General features: G+C 37.5%; 2 protein-coding genes across 7 annotated transcripts; both read right to left on the bottom strand.

The window, feature by feature from the left end:
• Positions 1–10: 10 nt before the first annotated feature.
• On the bottom strand, positions 11–27,492 carry SLC16A4 (solute carrier family 16 member 4). Of its 6 annotated transcripts, XM_037826426.1 has the most exons (9): positions 24,137–27,492; positions 22,625–22,743; positions 15,494–15,626; positions 14,656–14,799; positions 14,339–14,500; positions 12,506–13,015; positions 8,938–9,149; positions 7,747–7,840; positions 11–729 (listed from the first exon to the last, which is right to left on the bottom strand). In XM_037826426.1, exons 2-9 carry the CDS (start codon positions 22,709–22,711, stop codon positions 563–565), a joined length of 1,509 nt encoding a protein of 502 aa, XP_037682354.1. In that variant the 5' UTR covers positions 22,712–22,743; positions 24,137–27,492; the 3' UTR covers positions 11–562. The 6 variants fall into 6 exon arrangements, with proteins under 6 accessions (XP_037682354.1, XP_037682359.1, XP_037682355.1 ...); XM_037826431.1 differs by lacking the exon at positions 12,506–13,015; XM_037826427.1 differs by lacking the exon at positions 22,625–22,743.
• On the bottom strand, positions 9,057–12,491 carry LOC119526901 (coiled-coil domain-containing protein 126-like). The gene is made up of 2 exons (XM_037826433.1): positions 10,186–12,491; positions 9,057–9,149 (listed from the first exon to the last, which is right to left on the bottom strand). Exon 1 carries the CDS (start codon positions 11,189–11,191, stop codon positions 10,769–10,771), a length of 423 nt encoding a protein of 140 aa, XP_037682361.1. The 5' UTR covers positions 11,192–12,491; the 3' UTR covers positions 9,057–9,149; positions 10,186–10,768.
• Positions 27,493–27,519: the final 27 nt, after the last annotated feature.

Raw genomic sequence — 27,519 nt, 5'->3', positions numbered from 1 at the left:
CCTATTTTTCATTTTGTTTTTGTCCCCATTTTTCTACTCATCCATCCCTTTATCCCACTGGATAAAGGGAGTGTGATCTATAAGGCTTTCACAATCACACTGTCACCCTTTAAACAAGATTTTAATATTCATTCAGATTCCAGAATTTGTTTTAGTCAACCAATGGTTATATTTTATATTCCTTTTAAGTGCAGAAAAATATTTCTCCACCTTTATATATTTTAGTGACTGTCAGTTACCATGGCACATTCAGAGTTTGGATTAATTTATTAGAGTACACTCTGATTTTCATTTAATATTTAGGTAGCTGCTTCAACTGATAAAAAATGTAAGCAATTTGATTAAATACCAACAAACAGCCTAGTTTAAGTTGCTAGTACTCTTTTTTTGTTACCGATTACATTCCTCAGAATGTTAAAGCATAAAGGAACTTGGAAGACTGTGTGATTAAAAATTTTTTTAAAAAATACTTCTCTGCTTTACCATCTCATTTTACAAATGAGAAAAATATTTTCTTCCAAACTTTTGTTTCTAAGACTTCTTAGTTTAGATTTTTTTTCTGTTAAGCTCTCACTTGATTGGAGTCTTCTTTCTTTCTGGTCAGATTCTTTTTGTTTTTCCATGTCTCAGCCAGTGGTACAAAGAAAAAGGAAACTGAAGAAAGTAGATAGCATGTACCAGAGAAGTAGAAGGAGCAGGTATACGTCTGGGTATAATCATATAACCAGCCTAGGAGGAAAGAATTTTCTGTTGGTGAAGCAAATCTTTCCATTAGTAATCCTCAGCCATGAACTGCTTCTCAGAGGGAGGGGCCTCCTGTGTTTACCAGTCTGTATTGTGACCCATGTAGAAATTTAGTCTAGCTTCTTAGCTGTTTTGTTTTTCATTGATTAAGATGAATCGGTTCTGCTTGAGTTAGGGATTTAAACCTGCAGAAAAGTCATTGTTGACCCCAAACTCATCTCCAGTCTTATAATGGAAGTTGAAGAAAATTGAGGATGCATACCATTTCACTCTTGGATGGATTTTACTAAAAGGCCACTATTCTTACAAAGAAAAAATTACAAATTACTACTATCTATTTTCTAAAGAAAAAAATGAGAGAACTGATTTTTTTTTTTTTCCCACTGAACAAATTTGAGCAGTTTGCTAGGTATTGAGAAGACAATGGTGAGCCAAAGCAGTCATGGTCCCTGCCCTCACAGAGCTTATAGTTTAGTGGGGAAATAGCTACTAACTACATAAATGACTACATATGACTAGTGCTATGAAGGTTTAAGGTCTCTGAGGGCATAAGAGATTACTTGGTCAAGTGGATTAAATTACTGAAATCTAAATACTTTTTTAAAGCTGGAGTTGGGAGTCCTCAAAATCTTTTGGCTAGTGGCACATTCTAGAACTTCTTAAGAGAAATGTTTGTTTTTTAACTGTAAGTATGTGGCAGTGAAGAATATGACTGTTGGGACAGTTTGCTGCAAGGCCTTGATTTGTGCTAAGACACCAGCAATTTTTTACCCATCCTTGTGCAAAGGTCAATACTATGAAAAAGGCAATAGCATCTTAGTCTTATTGCGAAACTTAATTTTAATCTCATGGACTTCCTAAAAAGGTCTCAGGAACATCCAAGGTCCACTGACAGCATTTTGAGAACCGCTGTTCTAGGGTATTGTGTGCATGTCATGTTTGCAATTACAACTTCCATGATGACTTTTACACATTTTTATACTTTTTATCCTAAAAAGCCTTCAGAAGTTAAGACTTTTTCTGATTATTTATTTTAAAATATTGGTGCTCTATGTTAACACAGTTCTGGGTGCTGGGGATATACCCATAATCAAAATAGATGAAAATATCTGCCCACAAGGAGTTGACATTTATTGTCTTTTCATTTCCCTTTCTATCTTTGAACATGATGTCTCACTGAATGTGTAGAGTAAGCCCTTTCTTTTTGGTCTGCTTGCATATATCTGTCTCTCCTGTCTTCTTCGTTCTCTTGCTCTGCTATAAAATTTTAATTGTTTTGTTTTGTCTTGTTTCAATAACTTTGTCTCCTGTTCATAATGTAATAAGTGAATGAATGGATTGTTTTATAGCCTCTTAAATTCAGCTAACTTTAAGTTGCTATTTCTTATCAGTTCCTTGTTTGATCAGTGACCTTGGAACTAAACAAGAGACTGGACTGAAACTGACTTGGACAAGTCTTTGTATTATATTGATTGTGATTGACCTGTAGATGTCTAAGAAATAAGTGACCAATTGCTCAACTATTGTAGAATTTTTTAGAAGGGATGGGAGTGTGGAAAGCCGGGCATTTACTACCTCCTCTTCTTTGTTGCTCAAGCCTTAGTTCTACCAGTACAGCAGATTTACCTTTAGCTAGTATATACATAACTCGTGAATCATAAGGCTTTAGGGGTATCAGAAGTAACATTCTGGGAAAGGAGGACATCTTAGACAAGGAGGTAGTACTCAAATGTTAAGAGAACAAGGCAAAAGCTAGGAAAATGGGCTGTTGTTTTTTTAATCCCGCAGGAAATAAATAAAGTAGTTTTAACTCCTCTTAAGCCTTTAGATTCTTACCCTCCCACACATGCACACTTAACGGCAGACTGTAGTTTCTAAAACATTAAAGACTAAAATATATTTAATATACTTTCTTATCAGGGCAGGGAGTCATTTAGCATATTTTAGAAGCTTCAATGTATTTCCATGAGAAATTAGTGGAAATAATTTGTTTTAAATGTCAGTTTCTCCTATTCGTACTTAATAATTGTGATTTTAGTCTCTTTTTAAATTCTATACCTAATTAAGATCCAGTGGCTATTCAGTAGGATAATTGTGTGCAGTTGAATATTTCATTTTGGGATGCTATTTACAATAGCCATATGAGGTAAAATGTAGGATACAGAACTATATTGGATTATTGATTAATGATCTTCCTAAGGTATTAAATGTCATAGTCAAGCTAAGTGGCTAGGTAAGCTTAGAAATTGAGAGTTTTGTTGGCATTGAAACATCTGCATCTTTTGGTTAGAATAACTAGCTTTTCTCCATCACTGAAAGTAAAAGACTGTATCTTTTGGTCTGTTAGCCCTCTGTTACTTTTTTTTGGAAAGAGTATGAAAAAGCTATATACAAATGCATTTCTGGCCCTAAACAGTTTATTGCTTCTAAAAGTATTTGGGTGTATAGTATATTTATATTTTGTGTTTTGTAGTTTGTATTTTTTTTTTTTAGCGATTATTTTTGGTAGATCAGAAGCCACTGAATTCTAACTATTTTAAATGAAAGCACACATATGAGTTGACATTCAAAAGACTCAATTCCTTGTAGTCATAGCGAAGCATTGTGAATATCAGAGATGAGATTTATGTACCAGCCATAGTCGGGTGTGTCCACTCCATGCTGAGTATTACTGTATGTAGCCAACACTCTGAGAAGTACACCGGCAGCTGATACAGGCTTCTTACAAAGCTAATTACCCCTGCAATTTCCTCAGTGTCTCCAGACAACCTGCATCCAAGTCACCTTAGATACATATTAATGCAGATTCATGGGCTTCCTTTCGATCCTACTTTAACCTGGGTGGCACCCAGTTGATTCTTAGCAACACTAAAACTGATTGTCCAGATTGTTTCCTTTTATCTATGGCTGTAACCCTTGTTTTGAGCAGGAATGTATAATAATATTTACTGGGATAATTTAAAACAAGAAGAATGGGCTCAGCTTCCTTTAATAGATTTGCAAACCAGTTTTCTTAGAGCCAACAAAAAAAGGGATTAGAATAATAATTTTGCAAGTTTGATATTTAATATGGGATTCTAAATTCATTTTTTAAAAATGTCAATTTTTTAAACCATTCAACATCATTTTATGGGTTAAACCTTTAAAAATGGATTTAACATCGTGTCCTGAAAAGTACTCATACCTCTGATACTCTAACTTGATTGTTGAGCTGAGTTATGAATCCTTTTTACTAGGATTTACTTTGGGTCATCTTGTTAAAACTTGAAATACACCTCAGAAGGCCCTTAATTCCAAAGTTCATTGATGTTCGTTCAATAAATGGTTGAGAATTCAGTGAGTGACTGATAGTTGGTGTTGAAGGACTTTCAGCTATTGGGCTGCAGCATAGAGGCACGTTTTCAAGGTGTTCAAAGACATTGATCTTTTCTCATCCCTGGGGCCATTGGAGTACCTGGCAGGCCATTAGCAGTCTTGTCCTTTTATTTTGGGTGTGCTGTGCAAATATTTTCTATATAAGTCATGATACGAAAAGTCTTGGGAAACAGTGGTTTAGCAGATTTAAACCCCAGGGCCTTTTAAGACAGGAGGATTTACTGGGAACGCTTTTAGTATTAGCTCTGTTTTGTAAGTTTTATTAAAAGGTTGCACCTTGATTAGGATTTTGACGCTCGATGCCTTGGCTTTGCAAAATGTGTTAAATTTGTGAGGGAAGGGCCATTCCACCTCTCCTTTTTAAACCATAATTGAAGACTATTTGGAATTTATTTTTGTAGATGTTTATCAATTTTAGGAGTACTGAGTCAAAGTAAAATTCTGTGGGGCTTTGTCATTTGTAGGGCAAGTAATCAGTGGAAAAATGAATGATTTGCATTATTTTCTTTTGCCTCTTCAGGGTGTAATATATTCCTCTGGATTAACAGAGGACAGAGAACTTTGTTCTGCCACTTCATTTGTCCTCCACCCATCTTCAGTCTCTAAAATGGGTTTATAAGCAGGCAAAAAGGTTGAATTGTTTGTTTTCCAAATAAAATTTCAGGCCATAGAAAAATTCTCAACAGATAGGCCAAGATGACCAATAAAACTGTAGAGGATATGGTTGGTCAAAGGTGGAGCAAGTGCCACATAGAATTTTTGCTTAATATTGTATCTGAAATGAGAATGGAACAGAGGGAATGAACTATCATTTCTTGAGATGACGACTTATCTGTGTTAACGAGGAGAGAGACAAGATTAGATGGATGAATTTCTGTTTTAGTCATTGTTTTTTCTAAAATCATAGATAAGAGTTAATACAAAAAATGTTTTGTTGTTTTTTGTTTTTTAATTTTTTGATAAATAATTAAAAAAAAAAGTTAATGCAAAATTAACAGTTTCACCATGGTATTTTTGATGGGTATGAGGTTGACAAGTAATAGCAAGAGAAAGGTGTTTCTCCTTTAAGAGATAGTTAACTTTTTCATTTCTATACTGTAGAGAGGAAAATATTGTTCACATAACAATCTTATTGTTTTTTGACTGCGGCTTATTGTGAAAAGTTACTGTTTGCCAGATTCCTAATTAAAAATACCTTTAATCTTTTATAGGAATTTTAACTTTTGTGATTTGGTAATAAGAGATCTAGGTAAGTAAAAAATGAGAATCACATACAGTTCTGAAGACTTAAATTTGGTTGGGAATTTAATATTTTATCACTAGTGAGCCTTTTGTTTTAGTTAAAACTAAAGACAATAATTTTACTGCCCATACCTGTTGAAAGAATTCAGTTAATCTGTAAATCAACATTTCTGATGCTTTTTGGTATTTGTGCTGGAATCAGAATTTAGGAACACAGATCTGATGAAGTCCTCATTGTCAATTCAGAGGAATGACTAATAGGAGCCAAGGGCCTTCCTGAAATTTCTCCCTTAAACAAGGTGCTTCTAAACAGCTCATGTTGTAATCAGCAAGAGGTCATGATACAGAGAAAAAAAACCAAATGATGTATTATCATAGTTTTGTTTAAGATACTGTGAACAACTCCCAGACTAAAAATCTATACCTAAACTTTCAGCAACAGCCTTAGCATTTCCTTTGATTTTTAATAGAACTTAGAGAATTTATGATTGCCTAAGTAATCTCAGAATTAGTGAGTAAAAATATTTACAGTGAGTTAGCTCTCTTTATCCTCACATATAATGGTAGGATATTCTGGACTTTGGGACATAAAAGGCTTTTAAACTTTTTTTTTTACTGATTTACAGTAAGAAATATATTTTACATCATATGTATTTTACATTGCATAGGTGTGTGTGTGAGAGAGATAAAAATTTCACAATAAAATGATGTACTCAATTTTCTAAACTGCTTTTTTGTAATCTTTTTCATTTTAAAAAATAAAGTGTTGATCACAACCCATCAAATTGATTTCAAGACCCATGTACACACCGATTGCTTTTTTCCTTCAGGTAATGGTCTTCACAAAATTTACATTGTCTACTCATTTGTTGAACTCTAATCATTTTATTTTAAGATGTATAAAAATGTATATAGTACATAAAACTCTAAAACATGTTGTAGTTTTGTTACTTGCCTTTATCGTTCGAATAAGATACTCTGTTACCTGGTATTTGTTACTTCCTTATTCTTTTGACCTAATAAGCTTGAAAAGTTCCAAGATGTAATTGGAGCAGTCAGTGAAGAAGGATCAAGATTGTAGAAATGCTTCAGCGTACTGTTTGTGAGCTCTGTTTCTGCACCTTCCTAGCCGGGACACTAAACCATAGAATAGCTCTGTTAGGTACCTATGGTATTTGGCCTCCTTTTGCCACTTCCTTGTATAACAATTCTGGGCTTGACTTTAAAATTCTAGCCTGCTTTCTAGGTATGAAGATGTACACTAAGAGTTAGACAGTCTGATAAGGGGTGTGTTCATAAATGCAAATAAGGGAGCTGGTTGTATATTTGTATAAATTTTTCTTTTTGAATAAGTATATCTGAACTGAACCTTAGACAGTGTTGTGCTTTTTTTCCTCCCAGCAATAATTTTTGTTATCCTAGGTTATATACTCTTGTTATTTGCCTTTTCTAAGTCTTGAGTTTAGAGAGGTGCAAACCTACCATCATTATTAAACTTAGTTTCTAAAAAACGGTAGGAGAGCAAATCGAGATTCTCCTTTCTCACTTTAGGACTGAAGGAAGCACAAATGAGTTTTAGGCTGAATTTCTTTTTGTGGATGATTGGAAGTACTGTAATAATTCATACATTCAAATATATGAGAACCCTATCGTGTGTAAGAAACTAATGTTTAAGTCTCTTTCTTGGGTATATTTCTGTGTGAGTAGTCAGTCTCTTTAATAGTCTTGGATTAAATGTTCATCAAGTACAAAATGTCCAGTAAGGTGAAAAGTAAATGTAAAAGTACACTTCAATCTTTAAACATACTTAAGTAATCAGAACTCTAGATAAAAGTTCTTCTCTATTTGCATTTAATGTATTTTACCAAGGGCTCCAGATACCCTCTCCATTTGATCTTTAGGCTAAGTAACATTATGCCCTTGGTACAGACAATATGAAGGACCGGATAAGACTTTGAAAATAAGAAGTGTTTTGGGAAGCCCTAGACAGCTTTAAGGCACATCAGAAGAGGGATCAGGCTCTCAGGCACTATAGAAGTGACTCCTGTTTAGATAAAAGATGCTAGTGGATCTTTTTTTTAAAGCATCATGGCTCTTCTTTGAGAATCTGATAAAATTCTGAATTCTCTCTCCAAACAAATAAACGTATATACAATCTCGCCTCTAAGACTCCCAAGAGAATATAAGAATCTGCTTAGAACACGTCCATTAAGTTAACCCCCAAACATATTCTCCTGTGTTAGCGATGGAGTTAGAGTAGGTATAGAACAGGCAGAAATAGCATTAGTTTCTTCAACCTGGTATTGTCATTATATGTTACCATTAATTATGGATCGGTGTTTTCTTTCGTTGTTATACAAGTTTGCTTAGAAATATGACTGTTACCTGCTATAGGTGGTCCGGAAAGGACAGCCATCCCAGCAAAGAAACCAGCAAGTCCCAAAAACCTGTGTACTTCAGAATTCCCAGACATATCAACCTGTAGAGATTAGAATTCAGTGTTAGTTTTAAGGTTGAAGTTCTGTAGAGACCTGTGCCTACAAAGGGACAAATACTGCTTGGGTTCTCCTATACTGTGAATAATTGACTTCTGAGGTGATTTGAATGACCTCTTGTCCCAATGATAGAGAGTCGAGGCCAAATAGGGAACAGTAACTTTGCTAGGCAGGCAGTGTTACTATTTATTAGTAATGAAACAATTGGTTTTTGGTTGTTTATTTAATCTTTTAGGTGGTGCAGGGATACTCTCCCCCTTGCCCCCAAACCATGCTTCTGTTCTCTGTTAGGAAATGGTATTCCCATAGAGCTGACAGTGGTATTCTTGGATCTAAAGCTGAGTCCCAACAATTGTTTTGTAAGGTATCAAATATCACATGGAATTGATTTCAGCTGTATAAAGCTTGAGTTTTGCTTAAGCCTCCTATAGTATCCTGCAGCACTTAGGTTAACAGAAGTTTTCCAGAGATTTTGCTCCAGAAAGCCTTGGGGACCTGGTTCCAAGAACCCATGGGATCTAATTGGGAGTATTTGTAATAGTATTTTGGTCCCATTTGGCTCTGGGAATGTAAGTCAATTTGAGGTAAAAATGGGAGAAGAGGTTTTTTGTTTGTTTGTTTTTTAATAACAAATATCAAAATAGACAGGACCAAGTAAATAACCTCTGCAAAAGAGTAGCCATGCTGGTCAGGAAACAACTCTTTCTCTCAGGGAACTCTTCAAAATTGTGTCTTAGAAGGAGCCAGAGAAATTTCTGGAACTGAAGGGGAGGAGTAAACACAAGCTTTACTTTCTGGGAGGCTGATAAGCAACATGGGGAATACTGCTGATCCCTTTTTGTTTTCATTTCTTTCCTTACCAATAGGGATAGTTATCTCACTATTCCTAGTAGCCTTCTTCCCAAGATAAGATGAATAACTGTATAGGATATAGCTACAAGGTTTCTGAGGCCTTGGGTATGATTAAAAAACAAACAAAAATCCATATTGCTAGAAAATGTGTATTCTCTTTTGGGGAGATTATTACTGTTACTTGCTTTTGCTAAATGTTTTAACAATGTTAATGAGTGTGTCTACTCACCAGTACAGGAAGTATCAATGCAAGGTAACCACCAGAGAAAATGGCAAAGAAGATGGAGTAGGTCATAAGTAGTGGAAATGTGGTGGCTAAAGGAGCAAGCAGGTTAGTGATGCCGCAGAGGATGAGGTAAGACTTGTGGTAATGATATTTCTTGATCCAGTCTTGATCAGCAACCCATCCAGAGATTATCTGACTTACTGCCTCAGTGATACCTGGAACAATATTGAAGAAGGTCTTATGAAATCCTAATTCCATTTTCCTGACCCCTTTGAAAAATGTGACTACATAAGTAATATGACCACATCCTTAGTCTAGGACATGAGAAAAAAACTTGTTTTCATTCATCTGTCAGTAGCATCTGTCATTTACTTAACCTATTCCACACATATCTAATGGAACACTGAAAAGGCTCCTCCAGAGTTAGGGAGAAGACCCATCAAATTATTAGATGTTTTTTTCTGATTGTGTTTAGAGAAAACATCCCACCAAATGGAATCTGTGGTTACGAAGGACCCTGGGCTCAGAAGGCCTTTATTAGACCATCAGGTCAGTGTCCTGGGAAGTTGTAAGGTTGAAGATTGAAGTATACATAATAAAGTCATATGTTGGGAAAAAAAAACAACAGATGTTGGGATTCTTTCTTGTAATTGCATATGTGGTTTTAGTAACTAAGCCCTCCAAAGGTTATTGTATTTAATTTGAAAATACATGGGAAATCTGGAAATGGTAGGTCATATTTTGACCACTGGAACTGTGGTGTAACTTGAATAAGACCTAAGAACTACATTTTCCACTCAATTTCTTGATAATAGAACTTTCTTACCCATTATCCTTTTTTTTTTTTTTTTTAATGCAGCACAAATATCTTTATTATATACATCTGGCTAAAGTTCTCAAGAGTCCCAGTCTCTGAAATATCTCAATTCACCTCCCTCCAACATAATAAAAGCCAAAATTACCCAAACATGGAAATAATGTGCTTTCCTTATAGCACAGACAGTCACGGGATTAAACTTTTAAATTAAAATTCATGTATGTGAAAAGTCTTTACTTATTTTTAATCTCATAAAAATAGCTTTTATTCCTTAGAACTTGTACAAGAAAAAGTTATGTATGAGAGTAGAGATTATAATTTTAATGTTGTTAATTAAATTACCCGGATTTAGAATAGGTCATGGACAGTGGCTGCTACCCATTTTAAGATTATACTCTTATAAATGTAGTTTTTAAAAATATACAATAATTAACCTTCAGTTATTTTGAAAGGTAGTGCAAATGACAACATTCTTTGGGTCATGATTTCAAAACATTATTTTCAGCATTATTCTTCCTTTCTCTGCTCATAATCTGAGTAACAAAATATAGTACAGGAAGTAAGCACATTTTCTAATAGCATTAGTCTAATAGCTACATCTATTGAGAACAAATGACAGAATGATTTAACAACAATATTCTCCACTTGTCTGAAAAACATTTTATACTTAAATATGTTATAGAAATGAACCCATGTCTTTCAGTGTTTCTGTTTCAGCTTGAACTCAAACACAAAAAAAGGTTTATACAAACATAACCTACCTGCTTACTACATCAACCATGTTACTGAATTCCCTTTAAGATATAGTACAGCATTGGATAGACTTGCCTGAAAACAAACTAATAACTTTTAAAATTTTATATACAAAATTAGAGTTCCATGAATCCAGTACACTCCTTAAAAATGCTTAGAGCTTTTATTATAAATAACACTCTGTCCTAACCAGCAATTAAAAAGCTTTTCTGCCATAGGATATAATCCATGGTGGATGTAGCAGCACCGGGTGATCTTCAACTGCTATCTAATGCTGCCTGAGGCATTTATTACTTTATTTGTGGTTACTGGCACCAAATTCCCACTAGCACCATTGGTAGTGTTGGTTGCTGAGCCATTCACAACAATGTAGTCAACCTTGTTCTCCAGCTTCACTAAGCGTTGTAAAGTGTCATCCAAAAGGACAGCAATTGTTCTTTTCAGGTCCGCATATCCAGCCATAGAAGCACCATTCTCGACATCCATGGTGTTCTTATTTTCCTCTGCTAGAGCTTTAACATATCTTTTGCTTAAATCTAGTATTTGTTCACGTAACTTAACACTGCTTTGATGTCTTGGTTGTTGAAAAGTATAGTGCAATAACATCAATCCCCAAATGAGTCCAAATACAACCAACAGCAAACTCAATTTCTGGGACATATTTTTTCTTGAGATTGTAAAAAACATTTCTGATGAAGCAAGCAGACGCAATCAAAGAGTGATTACTAGAGGAAAGTCAGCAAACAATCAAGGTTTTTGAAAAGAAAAAGAAAAAAACACTCTCCTCTAATATTCTATATTCTTCATCTTCAGCAAGGTTGCCTCCAACTCTGTTAACTCTTTACCTTGCTTGTGGGCTTCTCTTCACAGTCGCCGCCGTTGCATGGCTCCCTAGCCAGGGCGACACAGGGAAGCCGATTAGCGCGCGTCAGCTGCGTCCCGCAGTCGCAAAGCAGCCTCTAGGCTGGGATGGAGGAAGGTCGTGGGTAGATAGTCAGGGATAAGGGTCCCATTATCCTTTTATAGGCAAATATAGCAGTTAAGTACTGAGATACTTTCACCAAGAGTAGATTGAGCTGCACTTGATTTATTTTCTTCTGTGGTTGAAACATATAGATTGCGCCTCAAAAAAAGGACTAAAAACTGTATACCACCATGAATGTAATCAATACCAAGGAGTTGTACTCTTGAAAGTGATTCAAGTGGGAAACTCTGAGTTGTATATTTGTTACTATAATAAAAAGGTTAAAAAAATACATACTACCAAATCTATATTTTCATTTATTTCCTAGGCTTTATGTTCTTTAGTCCCTTTGTATAGCCCTAATTTAACCTAAATGAATACTACCAAACAATTTAGTGAAAACATCAGTTTAGTCATGTATCTCTTCGCTTTTGTGCACATAAGCATTGACCAAGTGGAATATCTTTGCCATTGTAACAGTCAAAAGGGAGTGTAGTCAGTTTTCTAAGGGGGCAAACATGGGCTTGGTAAATTTGGTACTTTAAAGAAAGTAGCAAGAGAAAAGTTGGTGTTGGGCAACTGACAATTATAACTAGAGCTAACCAATTCCACCTTGATGTCCCTTTTTATTTCTCTGAGTCTCCATTTTATCAGTTGAAAGAACCCATATTTCTTATGGATCGAGTATTCTGTTTCCAAATACATTTATAAATACTCAATTGAAATGATTGTTCCAACAAATGATGTCAACTGCATCAGAAACTGATACATGAAGATAATTAAGACTTGGTTTAGGGCCTATTGTCCAGTAGGGGGAGCCTGAGTGCAAGGTGCATTGACAGACCCAGGCACGGAAACTACGTTTGTACTTCTCCAGCTTCAAAAAAATTGCTTTTCCCGGCCCTCCTACACACAGTTCTTTTTCTTTTTTTCTTTCTCTTTTTTTTTAATTTCAGCTTTTTAATAAAACGTTAATAAACTTTAAAAACTAAGTCCATTTTTCCTTTTGGGTATAAGGGTGAATTAGGCTTTCTTACCAGCTGCAGAAACTAGGTAGGAGGCATCCATGACATCAATCCCCAGTGTCTTGGCTCTAGCTACCAGGTGAAAAGTGGGGATGAAATATGCTAACTGACTGAGGAGAAAAGACCAGGTATATATATAGAAGAAAGGGTTCTTAAAGAGAGAAATATCAGAGAGTTTGCAGTTCCACAAAGTAGACTTTTTCTCATAATTTTGTTTGTTGCTTATTAGGAGCAGTCTGTTCCTCGAAGGCCCATTGTGCTCTTTGCTTTGATTTTCTAAAACTGTTAAACTTGTACTTAGTTGTCCAGCCCTCTGCATAGTTTTGTCCCTGTTGAAAGACTCCTGGGTCTTATTGCAGTGTGATGTTTCTGTCCTGCACACTGCCTTGGGACTACTTGCAGACAAACTGCTATCTTCATCTTTAATGTCAGAATTACTCTCATTTTTGGTATGGATGGGTCTCAGGAGCATACTTGAAGGCACCAAATTCATTGTGAGAGCTCCAAATAATATAAGGGCACCTATATAGGAGAGAGGAATTGCAAAGTTAAAAATAACCTCAGTTCACAGTACTGTATTTATGGGCTCAGAAGAAGCCCCATTACTAAAAATTCATAGTCACAGTACAATAATTCTTGAAAACACTACCTTGTCCCCTGGTTTAACTGAAAACATTTAAGTCTGTTTACTTAATTATTAGCCATATACACTGCTGTATCCTTTGGATACAGGGAATCTTTTGGAGATAGAAAATCAAAAGTTGCTGCATGAATAGATGGGATGAAAAGAGTGGTATTTTGCTAAAGTAAAAAAAAAAATGGTTTGGAGAGGAGATCCTTCAAATTTTACAGTGAATGTTTTAAATGTAGATTTTAAGTCTGAAGTAAGAGATAAACCGAGTATAGAAAGTACAGAAGTAGATAATGTGAGTTATTTGGAAACTGCCTTAGAAGAGGAGACGGACTTATATCCCATGTTATTTTTTAAATGCCTTGAAAGAAGACAGATGCTGATCTTGCCTTTGAAGCTGAGTAATTGCTTGATTCCAGCATGTCCTGACGAGAGCTGTGACTTGTGTATGCTGCTTCTAGTGATAGAATGATCGGTTAGTTCTGCTCTTGTCTTACAGATTTCTTACCTACCCCCATTCACTATTAAGCTAGTGATATTTTTTTACTTAAGAAAGGAAAGACTGCAAAACTGCTATATAGATAGAAACAGGCATATGTGTTCTTTTCCTTACTAATTTAAAGTTACTTTAGTTCAAATACATTTCTTATCCCAGGTACAGAGAAAATTGTGGGTAAACAGTTTTTATACTTTTGTGAAATTTTATAGTTGGCAGTCTATAAAGGATCTAAATATTAAGGAACATAATCTTTTTACTCAGACTTCTCCCCGTCTATTTTAATAAGTCTGGGGGAGGAAGCTTTTTAAATTTTTTAATTTAATGCAGATTATTTTCTTAAAGAAAAAAATTGAAAAGTGAGTGCTTTGGTGGGGGAAAAAAGGAAAGGAGAATCCTTGTTTTCCCAGGGGTATCGCTCACTGCAGGATGTTTTTCCAGCTATACAGAGTGTCTTCCATCTCCTTAGGCATTGAATCACGTGGTGATCTCTGAGGCTCGTGTTAGCTGGCAAAGCCTGCAAGTAGTTTTAAGACTTCTGCTGTGTATTCTTCAAGGAAGTGGAGCTTGTTGACTTTAGAAGTTATGCTTGTTTCCTCTGGGGCAGTACCTTGTGAAATTGGTTGATCTAGAAGTCATCATTTCCCAGTAACTAATGGGAGTGGGCTGAACATTATATCTTGCAGAGTTGATAGTTCAGGAACTCAGAATGACTTACCTGGCCAATCATACAGATCTATCAGGAATTTTGTAAAAGGTGCCAACACAAATGTCAGTCCCATGCCAGAGCGGGCAATAGCTGTAGAAAGAGCCAGTCGTTTTTTAAAATATTTGGTGGTTACCACAGCAGCTACTTGGTACAGGAAAGCAGAACCCACACCTAAGAGAAGCAGAAAGGTAGTAGCTTGAAATCACTTTCACATTAATTGGTGTACCAATACAAGATACTCTCCTGAACACAAGATAATATAAGTGTGCCTTAAAAGGAAAGGTTCTTAGCTCCATTTTATAGTCTAATTTTTACATTGAACTCACCGGGTAAAAGTCCCATAGTTACACAAAGAAAGGGAATGCTTGTAGCCCAGCTGCTGATCACATATCCACCAGTAACAAGGAAAGCCCCAAGAATGGATGTAGTTTTCTCTCCAAGTATTTCACAAGTCGTGGTAACCAAGGGACCTTAGGAAGAGAAGGGCAAATACTAGGTAAATGTGCTCTGCCATCACTTATCCTCTGATGTGGGGTTTCAGTGATAGACTGAAGGAAAACAAGAGGACCATACTTTGGAATTTTGTTATCCTTTCAAAAAGATATCTTATTGGGTTTGTCAGTATCCCCAGTTCCACACTATTTTGCTTTTTGGATGAAGACTTAAGGAAAAGAGGATTGTAAATAAGCAGGTTTGGAGGGCGGAGCTTATTGAAAATGCATTATAAAATCTCCACAAAATGAGACTGCACCTAGTGGCATCTGACAAGAACAAGGATGAATCCATTAATCTGCTCCACCATGTTACAACTCAAAACTAAAAGGAGAGCAGTTGGTTCTATATTTTGCTTTGAGGGTAACTGGAACTTCATGGACTGACTTCCATTTGAGGGCCTGGCTTACTAAATCTAGCAAGGCATCACTGGACAGTAGAAAGAAACTCAGAAGGCATGAAGAAGTTTGATTCTTCAACTTACTTTGAACCCTGATTTTCCCAACTTAGTTTAGAGGCTAAACATTGCAAGTTCTTTCTCAGCTTTACACATTTACAAATGAACCTGAATTTTAGCAGTGCTTCAGTCTCACATGACTGACAGAGAAATCATCTGGGAATTGCCCTTGGTCCTTTTCCCTGGACAGCAAGCTTATTGTGCTGGCTTTGTACCTGCAGAAAAACGAAGTGATGACATGATGGATCCAATCCAGCCAGTTTGCTCTGAGGTGCCTTCAAACTCTTCTTGAAAAACCACAAATAAAATGGCAAAATTTTTGGTCATCCCCATTAGAAACACATTTACCTAAATCAAAGTAGACCATAGAGTTAAAGTCAGATGGTTTACAACTGCCAGAAATTATGATTCCCTCAGCTCACTAGTATTGACCAGTTTGCTTTACTGGCTCCTCATTATACGTTTTATATTCTATGGGGGAGTCATTCCTTTTGGAATGGCTAAGCATTTTACATGAGTATCTCCTTTAATTCTCATTAAAAGACTACCAAGAATGTGTACTTACTGTACTATAGGTTAGGAAATTGAGGTTGAGAAAGATAAAGTAATTTGCTTAAGCTGTGGATGCTGGAGCTGAGATTTGAACCCAATCTGACTCCAGACCAAAAACTACTATATTCTGTTACAATGGCATATGTTAAAAACAGCTAAGTCTAGTTACGTTTGTGAGAGAAGAGCATTTGTCCACACCAGGGGCTTCCTAGTTTCTCCTTTTCCTTTTCTTTTTCCAGTGGCCTTTGTTTTTCATGACTACTTTGCTTTCAGCCTGGCCATGCCCATTGCTTAAGAACCACGGGATTCCCTGGTTCCCTTTCACTGATTCCCTTTTCTCTGTCCACCTGGTCATTGTTTTACCCCATGGTTCTGCATTCCTCTGCCTTTATACCTGCGCCCTGACAATGGTTCACTCAGGGTTTTGGTTACTCTCACATATGTCCTCAGCATAGTAGTTGGGGTATAGGTTCTGTAATCTGTCTGCCTTGGACTGAATCCTGGCTCTGCCTTCTACTAGCTGTGTGACCTTGGGCAAGCTTCTTAACTTCACAGAGGATAATAAAAATGTTAACTATCCCATAGGGCTGTGAAGACAGAAAATACCAGTAAAATACTGAATGCTTGGCAGTTAATACTCAGACCATTAGCTATGATTTTGTTATCTTGTTACATTCTGCTTTCTCAAGAGTATCAGACACAACTGATTACCGTGTCTTTCTAACTCAGGCTCAACTCATCCAAAGCTAAACTCATCCTTCCCTTATGCCAAGCCTACTTTTTCTTTTCAGTTTCTCTTATGATTGGTACCTGATTCCTCTTAGATGTCGCCTTACCTCAGCTACAATCTACTAAAGAATCATCAAGACCTTCTCCTCATTTTCATCTTTATTGCTAGACATTTTTCAGATTCACTATATCTTGTCTGGAGGCAAGGGACTAAGAATCAGTGGTGCTCAGAGGTTGCAAAAGATGGGAGTGAGGAGGAAGTCCCTTAATATGTTTTTTCCCATTCTAATTTGATGGAAGGTACAAAACGTTCCTTATTTAGACCGAATAACACTATGTACACTCCAGTTATATATTCAAAAAATATTTTATCAGGCCCCCTTTCAGGCAGTTCATAACTACATTTCCTCAAAGGTGCTTCTATCAGGAAATCTGGCTAGATAATATACAGAAATCGCAAATGATCTAGACTTGTTTCAGTTGTACTCTCAAAAAAAGTGATCTCTGAGCAAGGAATACTAAAATGATCTGTCTTCTGTAAAACAGCCTTCCTCTTTCTGGGGACCTGGGTTTTGTGCTGGGACCTGCAGGATGCTGACCTCCGTTCTTGAATGCCTGAATTTGGGTAGCTACTGGTGCTCAGTTTGAAACCTTTTCTCTTGGTCTGTTGCTGATATCTCATCTTAGCAATAGTGAATGGATATGACTTGTCTCTGATAACTGGGTTTGTGTCTTCCACTGTGTTTATCAAGAAGGCCAAGGGCACGGTCTGAAGTTAAACCATGGACTTCAGTTGCACAGTTACAAAAATGTGCTATCATCAGTTGTAACATGTTTCACACCAATGCAAGCTGTTGTTGGGGTGGTGTGTAGGAATCTTATATTTTATGCATGATTATTCTGTTAACCCAAAACTGATCTAATAATAATAATAAAAGGTCAAGGGCAGTGCCTTTGGGTTTATCTCCACTCCCCCACTTTAACTCACAAACTTCCAACTTTGCTTCTGTTTTCACATAAAGGTATTAAAAGTCTTTCTCCCAAGGTCTAGGTTTTCCCTTAGTTAACTAAGCAGACTAGATATGGCTATATTATACTACTTCATCCCATGCCTTGGGCCAAGCTTGTTGGGTTTCAGTCCTGTCACCAGAGTCTACATCAGACAATAAATTGCTCACCCCAAATTGAAAGAGCCCCTAGAAATTCTTCAACTCCATCATTAGCTTTATCTTTAAGAACAGTTAATTGGGTTGAACCTTGTAAGAACAGGTTAAAAAGTCCTCCCCCAACTCCCAGTAGGAACTCTCACCAGATCATTCTAATTAGAGCACTCATCTTGGGAAGGGAAGCTGTATCAGCCACAGAGGCTTCTTTTGAATACAAACTTTGTCAGAAATTACTTTTGCTTAATAACAAAAAAACTTCCTTCTACCCTAGGTCCCCTTTAATATCACCCTAGCTCTTCTTGACCTTCACAGACAAGATTCTTTAAACAATAGTCTCTTAGGTATCTCCACTTCCTCTCATCCCACCACCATTCTGACTTCAGCCCCCACCACTGCAGTGAAACAGCTATCAAGGTTTTCAGAGTTCCTTATTGCTTAACCAGTAGTCCTTTGTCATTTCTATTATACTTAATCTCTCAGCAGCATCTGCTCATCAGATCTAGAAATTCCTGCCGTGACTTCTGTGACAGTATGCTCTGGATTGCCTCTTCTCTGCTTCTCAGTGTCCCCTATGGGCTCCTCTCCCTTCACCCATCCTCTAAACATTGATTTCTCCAGGGTTTTATTTTTCTCATACCTTCTCCTGTCTTTGGTGATTTTCTCCACCTTGCCCTATAGTTCATATGCTAATGACTCATAAATTTCACTGTGCAGATTCTGAGCTCCAGATGGACATAAACTATGCTGGATACTTTATTAGTTATGTTTCAAGTCTCTCAAATTCAGGTTATCGAAAATTAAACCTTCCATCCCATTTCCAAATTTTCTCTCCCTCTTCCCTGTGTCTTCCAGCTCAATGAACGGTGTTCACCATTCTCCAAGTTCCCAAGGCAACAACTCTGGACTCCTTGACTCCTTCTCTCACCCTGATATTTAATCACTCTCCAAGTCTTAACAATATACTGATCAGATCTGCGTTTTCTCTCCATCCATCCCCATTGCCACTGCCTTAATTTAGGGTCTTCTCATTTTCTTACCTGGGTTATTACAACATCCCTCCAACAGATTTTCCTGCTTCCAAGCATATGCCTGACAAACCATTATCCACCTTGTAGCCAGAGGTACTTTTCTGAAATGTAAATCTGATTTCATCACTCTCCTGCTTAAATTTTTTCATTAGCTCCTTGTAGCCTCAAGATAAAAATCGATGTTCTTAGCATGCCATACAAAGCCCCGCCTATCTCCCCAATTTCATTATTACTGCTTTCTTACTTTATTCATAAATATATTCGTCAGTCAGTTCATCCATAAATCTATCCATCCATCCATCCACCAAGTTTAATAAATATAGAGAGCCTGCTGTGTTCCAGGTTGTGTACTAGGGTCTGGCCTTACAGTAGTAAACATACAGAGGTTTGCAAATCAGACATGGTCCTTGTTTTAATGGAAATATTCATTCTAGTGAGGTTGAATACAGAAAATCAATAATCATAGTTAGATACATAGTTATGAAGTGCAAGACAGGAAACATACAGAAGATTACAACAGAAGGATTTAATTTAGACTTGGGGGTGGAAAGACACAATTTTTTGGAGGAAAAAAACATTTAAGCCAAAACCTAATATCTGAGTAGAATTTAGCCATTCAAAGTGTGTGTGGGGTGGGGTGGGGGGGGGGGAGGAGGACAACAAGGTAGGTAGGGAAGGATTTGAGGTTTCTGGATTGAGGGAATAACATGTGCCTAGACCCTGAAGAAATTAGTTTGGTCTGTTTGAAGAACTAAAAGGCAGCCATACTATATAGTTCTTAAAATTGGCAGAAAACATTTTGTCTTTACCCATACCATTGGGGCCATACACATGTAGTTTGTTAGCTTCTCTTTAGTTATACATCAAGGTCTTAGAGCTCACCCCTTCCCAGATACCTTCTCTGACTACTGCCCTCCCCTGCTTGAGGAGCACCTGGCACCTATTACTGTTCACAGTCTATCTTTCCCAATATTCTTTGAGTTCCTTGATGGCAGAGTTTGAGCCATATCTGTCTTTATACTCAAAATTGAGTGCAGAGCCACATAGGTATTGGCACTCAAATACTGAAGGAAGAAATGAATGGTGGAGATCTTCCATTCCTGCTCATGAGAATGTTTTTAGGTATCTCCCAAAAGGAAAGTTGAAGGATAAAAGGTAACACTAACCACTCTTGATTTTTGACATAAATTCTATGTGCTAGCTTTTTTCCTGAAATTACATCCATCTGCCATTTTTTTCCTGTTTTTCTTCCTATCACACCCTCCACAATACCCTCACTCACCCCCCTCCCATATACTAGTGTCTCAATTCTCTCATTGGGGAAGGTAGGATGGCTAATACTGGCTGCAACTATGTTTTCCCATTCCTGGGGAAATCTACCATATTTTCTACACACACTTTTGTAATATGCATGGACTTACTCCCACAAAGGTATCATTTCAAATTGGTGATCTCATAACAATCATAAAAGACTGCATTCACCCTTTCCCTACTTCTGGGGATTCCTGTTGAGTAATTAATGGGAAACAGAGCGCTAACCTTCCCATCTTTGAGGAAAATCATAATTTCCCATGAAGGCTTTTCCAAAAATTAGTCTGTAGAGGCTCCTAGCCTCTCTACTGTTAGTAAGACCTAACCAAGTGTGCTCTTTAATGTGCTTCTAGGTCTCAAGAAAAATGGGAAATGGCCCAAGCCAGTGTCCCTAACAAAGAGGGGTTCTAATCCCTATTCAGGAGGCGGTCTCCAGACTAAGAGCCTTCTCCCATCTCCATGAAGGGCACAGTTACCCAACTTGGTAGCTTCAAAGTTATTACGTAATATCTTCAGTTCAAAGCCTTACTGGTAAAAAAAAAAAAAAAAAAAAAATTCTCAGGTTAGCTGAAGTGGATAATTACACCTTCTAATGGGAGATCAATACAGTAATTGAATAGCTTAGAATACCTATGGGTGGTTACTACCACATGCATCTTCTAGGATCTACCTGAACAAAAGTTCCTTTTATCCTTCCCTCTGTCAATAGGAGTTGCTGGGAAAACAGATGGAATCAGCATCTTTGTCCATGTAGTGTTCTTTCCTACATGGAAATATATTTTAAGAAGGGATTTTAAATTTTAATCCACTGGTTCTCAGGAGGTTTTGGAGGATGTGTAAAACAAGAAGAACTGATTGCCCTGCTCATTCCCATTCAATATTACAAAATCAGAGGAAAACTATGGCCCAGTATACCTTGCTTAAAACAACACTGTTATGTGAAAGTCTGAATTTATGAAAAGTAACTTACAGGCCTGCATGCTTTTTCTGTAAAAACCTCTACAACTTCTGTACTAAAAACAAAAAATGCCCAACTTACTGGGTAACCAGTAACTTCCCTAAAATGAATCCTTTTTAAAGTAGGGGGCTCCAGAAGAATATTTAGTTATTGGATTTTTCACTCATCTTTTCAGAAGCTCATATGTGATAGAAGAGTACACTTGTTTCTCATCCAGAAACAAAAGTGTATCACCTGAATATCTACATGACTACTGTGGGCAAATAACCCCTGAGTTCATTATTAACATTTTGAGGAGCTGGTGTATTTTTTGTGTTTTTATAATCAGCATCTTACCAAAAACATGGGACATTGTGTATTAATTGGGATTATCGGGGGGGGGGGGGGAAAGGTGGGACAACTAGAGGCTCCTCCTCACCAACAGTGCCAGTTTTTCAAACTCCATGATTTGGGGAGGTCATCCTGCCACAGAAAGGGCTTTCAAACTTAAGACAGCCTTAGTTTCTCATTAGTAACATTTGTTGAGGGAAAAAAAAAAAAAAAGATTCCACATTCTCTGGTAATAAGGCTAATGTTTAACCAATTGTCTTCTGGTTAGCAGTGTTTATTACATAAATCCTGGCTGAAAACCTCTGTCCCATTTTCCCTGCTCTCATTAAGGAGGATACATGATTTCCTACCCATTTTACAGAGTTCTTAGTTATGCACATTGTGGACTGTAGGATGGTTAGTACAGGGCCTGTACTCCCCTTACTCTTATTGTAGAGCTGAGGAGATTCCGGAGGGAAAGGATGTTTGTGTGAGTACATTTCAGAGATAATGGAAATTATTTGGGAACAATAAGGATTGTAGAGCTGGTGCCACTCTGCAGGGTTGTTTAGGCCACATTTGCCATGGGAATCACCAACATTCTAGAATGGGCATGCTGATAACTTAGATCACCGCTTCTCAGCTAACAATCCCAAGAAGAAGTTAATAGTTGCTAATGGGTAAAGGAGAAACATCAAGCTCCAGTTTCAGAATTTACATCCTTCTCTCCCTTTCCAGACATATCAGAAATAGGGATTAGGCCTAATTCTTCATAACCGTAAGTTATGGGTTGGGAAGTAGACGTCAAGCATATCAGAGAGACAATTCCCTATCTCCTGTTAGTAAAGGGGCTATTGTCAGCAGTGATATATAAATATATATATACATAAACATATATACACATACATACATACATACACAGACACCCAAAGCACTTTTGAGACACATGCTGACGTCCCGGTGCCACCTCTAGGATGGTTAAAAGTATAATTATCCCCAAATTCTAGTTGCCACGCAGCCAGGACAGATCATGACCGCAGCATTCTCCACGTTTAAGGGGTTGTGTAGGGCACTGCATTGCATGAGAACTCTTCTGCTTTCACTAAAGGGGGACATTTTCAACATTCTCCTGGGTTCAGCGTAGGCCACTGACTTCAGCAGTTATTGGCAATTGCTGGCCTTGGTCTGGGCCTTTCCACTCAAATACCAAGAATTTCGTAAGGTGATCTTGTTAGGCTGTTCCAGAGAGGAGAGAAATTCAGGCCGTTGTAAAGGGGAAAGGAATTTTCTCACCAGGAAGAAGTGAAACACAACCATCCATCCCCATCCTCCATCCAGGGGTTTAGTGTAAGGTTGGGACTGTCCCTGTCTCTTCAGCATGATGCCTCGTCTGTTTTAGATGCTGAAGATCCCTGTGACAAATCCAAGACACAGGTTGATTCAGTTGACAAGAAACTATCTCAGCTTGTAAAACTTTGTTATTCTCTGTGATATAAAACCACTTGTACTGTCAATTTTTTTTAGCCAACTTTTTTAAAAGTAGACTATTTCCTTATAGATTCTGTGATCTCAGCCTCAGAAATGCAAGCAGTGCTTTGTCCCATCTTTGAGAATTTTTCTGGGGTCCTGCTGCCTGCCTCCATGTGGCAAGTCTGCATACCTCTTTGAGCTATGTCCTTAATTACATGTAAAGACTACCTGGCTGTAATGTTTTTTCTGTATTTATGATTGAGGCAGAACTGTGGGAGAGTGAAAAAAAAAGTTAATAATGGCTGTACTGTGATGTGAGGGATATCAAACTCACTGCAGAAATCTCTTCCACGAGCTTGAATGGCATCTGAAAAATGACCAGTTTATTTCAGACAGGAATTGGAAAGGAGTCAACTGCAAAACTTGACCTCACTGTGGGATGGCTGCCCCTAGAACTGTTCTCAGTAACCATCGCCCATGTCTGCAAGCCTCACCCTAGGAAAAACTGTGTCCCACCCTTCAGGCCCTCTGGGCGACTTCCTGGCTTTAGATAAATAAAAAGGAATGGGGGAGTACAACATGCAAGGAATTCTAATGTAAACCATGGACTATAGTTAGTAGTACAATTATAATAGTATTCTTTCATCAGTTGTAAAAATGTACTACACTAATGCAAGATGTTAATAATAGGGGGCTGATGTGTGGGAACTCCATATTTTCTGCATGATTTTTCTGTAAACCTACAACTTCTGTAAATTAAAAAAAAAAAAAAAAATGGGATGGGGAGCCTGGGTTTAGGAATTCCCTTTACAAAGCATTTGCTAAAATGTAAATATTCTAGGGGACATGACAACAAAATGCAATGCCTGTTTTTTTTAGTGGCTCATGGGTCAGAAAAATAGTTTTGGGTGGGCAATTAAAGAAATTTGAATGTGGACTGCAGGATAGGCAACAGTGATCCAATGTTTAAATCTCTCGGGTGTGATGATGGTCTTGTGGTTCTGTGGGAAACTGTTCTTGTTCTTAGGAGACACATGCTGCAGTATTAAAAGTGAAATCATGGTCTGCTACCTTCTTAAAAATAGTTCAGTAAAATAAATATACATATTAGAGAGAGACAGCAAAATGAAAATGTGTATTTTCTGAGGAGGAGGACAGCACTCATTATTTCCCACTGTCAGGTTGGTAAGGCAGTTTGCTTCTTCCTAGAGGAAAAATCAACTGGCAGAGAACAAAGCACGACCATCTGGTGAGCAGGCCGGGCTGGGAGAAATGTCAGTTGTCCAAAACTTTATAGAAAACTAACCCCAGCACACAATCCCATTCCCGTCTTACCTTTGATGTGGTATTCAGCAAAGAAATCCTTCAAAGATGAGGCAATTTAGGAAGAAAAGTCTATTTTCTAGAATGTTACTCTTTTTCTAAGGCAGTTGATTCCACCAGACTGTGGAAACAAGCAAGCATTGAAAGAGCCAAGGAGGGCAGAGCTAATTTAGGCACTTCTGCCAGTGGACTTTACTTCCTGAGGGAAGTCAGTGATTTGCTCTCATCCCAGACCCTCTCTCCACCCACTCTGACGCAGAAGGTAGAATTTTTTACACATGCTTAAAAGCAAGTATTGAAGTAAACCAAGGAGAAAATTCTCTTGGTGATTACGTTTAAAGCAGGGGGATGGGGCCCCCCAACTCTTAGTATGTGTGTCTCTGAAGTTCTAAGGCATGCGTGTTTTAGAGAAGAAAATATACAACTCTCCCAGTCTCGTCTGTGCCACACATGGCAATCTCCAGTCAGTTCAGCCTATTTGTATGGTCCTAAAGCTTATGGTTAGAAATCCAGAGTTCCAGGCCCCATTTTCATTGCTTTTTTGATACTCGATTACCTTAACTTTAAACACCTTCCCTTAAAGTTTTAGTGTATACCTGTAGTAATTTTTAATGATACATATTTTTTTTTCGTATTGCATTTTGGAAATGGTTAAGGCTGAGTCTCCTGGAAAATTACCGAGATAATTTTATTTTCCCATTTCTTTCATCTGTTTTACCCTCCACAACAAAAAAAAAAACTCAGGAAATTGCTTCATCTCCCCCACACCAACATTCCAGGTTTTGGTTTAGGCCAAAATGTATTTTTCTTGTTTCAGCTGGAAAATCTGTATTTCTTAAGCCATTTTGGGGCTATTAGTTAACATTTTGGCATTTGTACCCATTGGATTTAATAAAATTTATAGGGTATTTAGCTAAAAAGAAATTTCTCTCAACCCCTAACCTTGTAACTCTTGCCCTAAAGCTATTTAAGAATAATGCATCAGGATTTCCTAAGTCACCAATACTACACTCACTTCATTGTCAGATAGAGCCCATGAATAATAATTCTTAGCACTTAGGACTTATAGTTTACTGTAACACTAACATCTACAATTAAGAGATTTTATTTTTAGCTGAATCTTCATTAAATTCTTGTGCAGACAAGAGTTAAACACCCCCAGCCTGAGACTTCCATACTTTGAAGGCTGGTGTCTTAAAACTTAGATTTTGGGAGGGTTCCCACTATTCCCTAAATGTGGAGTGGCTCACTATTCCTAAACCTTTTGTGCAAATGATAAGGCTTATGCTGAACTGCTCTCTTTTGAAAGTCTGAAATTTGGGTACATGCTAGGCAGAGGGTGCCTACATGACTGACTTCCAGTTAAAAACCTTGGGACTGAGTCTCTAGTGAGCTTCCATGGTTGGCAACATTTCATACATTGTTCTTGGAGGAAATTAAGCACAAACTGTGATTCCACTGGAAGAGGACTCTTAGCAGTCTGTGCCTGGTTTCCTTTGGGCTTTGCCTCATGCACCTTTTCTCTTTGCTAATTCTGCTTTGAATCCTTTTGCAATAGATCATAGTCATATGTACAACTAACTTCTGAGTCCTGTGAGTCCTCCTAAGTGAATCTTCCAACTTGGTGGTGGTCTTTGGAAATCCCCACACAATCCTACTTCAGCCTCACCACCAGGTGTCCTGTCAGAAATTCAATTTCAACACATCCAAGCTCAAAATCAAACCCAGCCATCTTTGTTCCATAAGCCTTCTGTTTGGGATTACTACTTCTTAGGCACCACAGTTTTTATCATCTAGACAAACCAGTCATCTTTAATTCTTCATTGTCCTTTGTTCCCTTTCTGTCAATTCATTTTCTTTCTCATATCTGATCCTGAGCTAATTACTTTACCTTGCTGAGCCTGTTAGGGAAGTCACAGCCATCAGTTAAGCAACCATTGCCCAAATGTCAACTACCCCCACACCTCCTTGTCTGGGGAAGTCCGGAACACATTAAGAGGTCATCCTCCTGCCTTCAGCTACCCTCTCATCTTTTTCTATTCTGTACCATTCCACAACCTGAGGGAGACTACTGCAAAGGACCTACCAAACCTTAAACCAGGAACAAGCAGTCCCAGATGCTTATCAGAAAAGGAAGATAAAAAATCACACAGCATAATTTGTCTTTTCTGGCGGGAAGTGGGGTATGACACGGAGTAGTTTTCAGCAACCCTGGGAAACTGGCATGATGGGACTTCTTCCCCCGATGTTTTGGATTCTTTGTGCTATGTAAATGACAAAGAGATTTGCCCCTTCTGGACTCTCCTGTACAATAAAGGGATCATTTGCTGAAAGTTTCTGCTGTGCCCTGAACCTGTGTTCTTTCCCACAATGCACTGTTGTTGTAACTCACTCCAGAGCTGATTTCTTTTTTCTAGACTGGGGATACGTTTATCTCAAAAGATTAAGAGGATTAAATGAGCTAAATGCATGTAAATTGGTTAGTATGTATCTACAGGTAGTAAAAACTCGGCTCTTATTAGGAATTGGACATGCATAGATCAGAGAAAAACTTTTCTTTTTGAGATAAGTAAACTTGAGCGTGGCCTGCCTGATTAATTTTAAAGCTCCTCTTTGACTCTTTCCTACTCGAAAGCCACTTGGCTAACAGGATAAAGCCTAGGATTCTTAAAAAGCAGACATTCAAGTTCAATGACTTAGTTGTCCTGTCTTCCAGCTTTTTCACCACCTCACAGACCTAACTTACTTCACAATTTGCTATTATATAAACATTAATTTTATCACCTGTCTTTGCCATTACCATTCCCTCAGCCTGGAAATCCCTCATCCCTATCTTCTGCAAATATCCCACCTACCTTTGAAGGCCCAATCCATAATACAAAATTCCCTTGTATTGGTTGTATCTATCTATCTAGAAAGTATTTATTAAATGCCCACCATGGTGCTAGAAATTATTTTATGGGCTGGGAATACATCTGTGAATAAGACAAAACTGCCCTGAAAGCTTTTATGCTAGTGGGGGAAGGCCAATAATAAACAAACATATACTACATATCAGGTACTAAGTGTGGTAAAGACAACATGCATGCATACCCCCCTAACTTAAATACAAGTTCAAGGGCTGGAGTCATGTCTTATTCAAAATCTTTGTAGCCTCACATCACAGCATATTATTTTTTGTAGCTGCTTAATATTTTTGAATAAATAAGAATATACTGGAGAACAGGAGCTGCATTCAAATTCATCAAAAAGTCTTTTGTGCCTGTGTGTGCACAATTTTATTAAGAACTATGGAGGTAATAATGATCTATGCTCTCAAATGGTGAAAGATTTTTTCTGGCCAATCATGCCTATATTTTTATGGGGTATGACTATGCTTGACTTGTTTTAAATAT

The sequence above is a fragment of the Choloepus didactylus genome, chromosome 2, assembly GCF_015220235.1.
Source record: "Choloepus didactylus isolate mChoDid1 chromosome 2, mChoDid1.pri, whole genome shotgun sequence".
Classification (NCBI taxonomy): domain Eukaryota; kingdom Metazoa; phylum Chordata; class Mammalia; order Pilosa; family Megalonychidae; genus Choloepus; species Choloepus didactylus.
This window is presented reverse-complemented; position numbering and strand designations above follow the sequence as displayed.

Coding starts and splice junctions, on each gene's coding strand:
- SLC16A4 (XM_037826426.1), bottom strand. CDS start 22,711: ATGCTGAAGAGACAGGGACAGTCCCAACCTTACACTAAACCCCTGGAT. Junction 14,800..15,493: donor ATCACTTCGTTTTTCTGCAG/GTACAAAGCCAG, acceptor TCTCTTCCTAAG/GTCCCTTGGTTACCACGACT. Junction 7,841..8,937: donor CATTGATACTTCCTGTACTG/GTGAGTAGACAC, acceptor TAATCTCTACAG/GTTGATATGTCTGGGAATTC.
- LOC119526901 (XM_037826433.1), bottom strand. CDS start 11,191: ATGTTTTTTACAATCTCAAGAAAAAATATGTCCCAGAAATTGAGTTTG.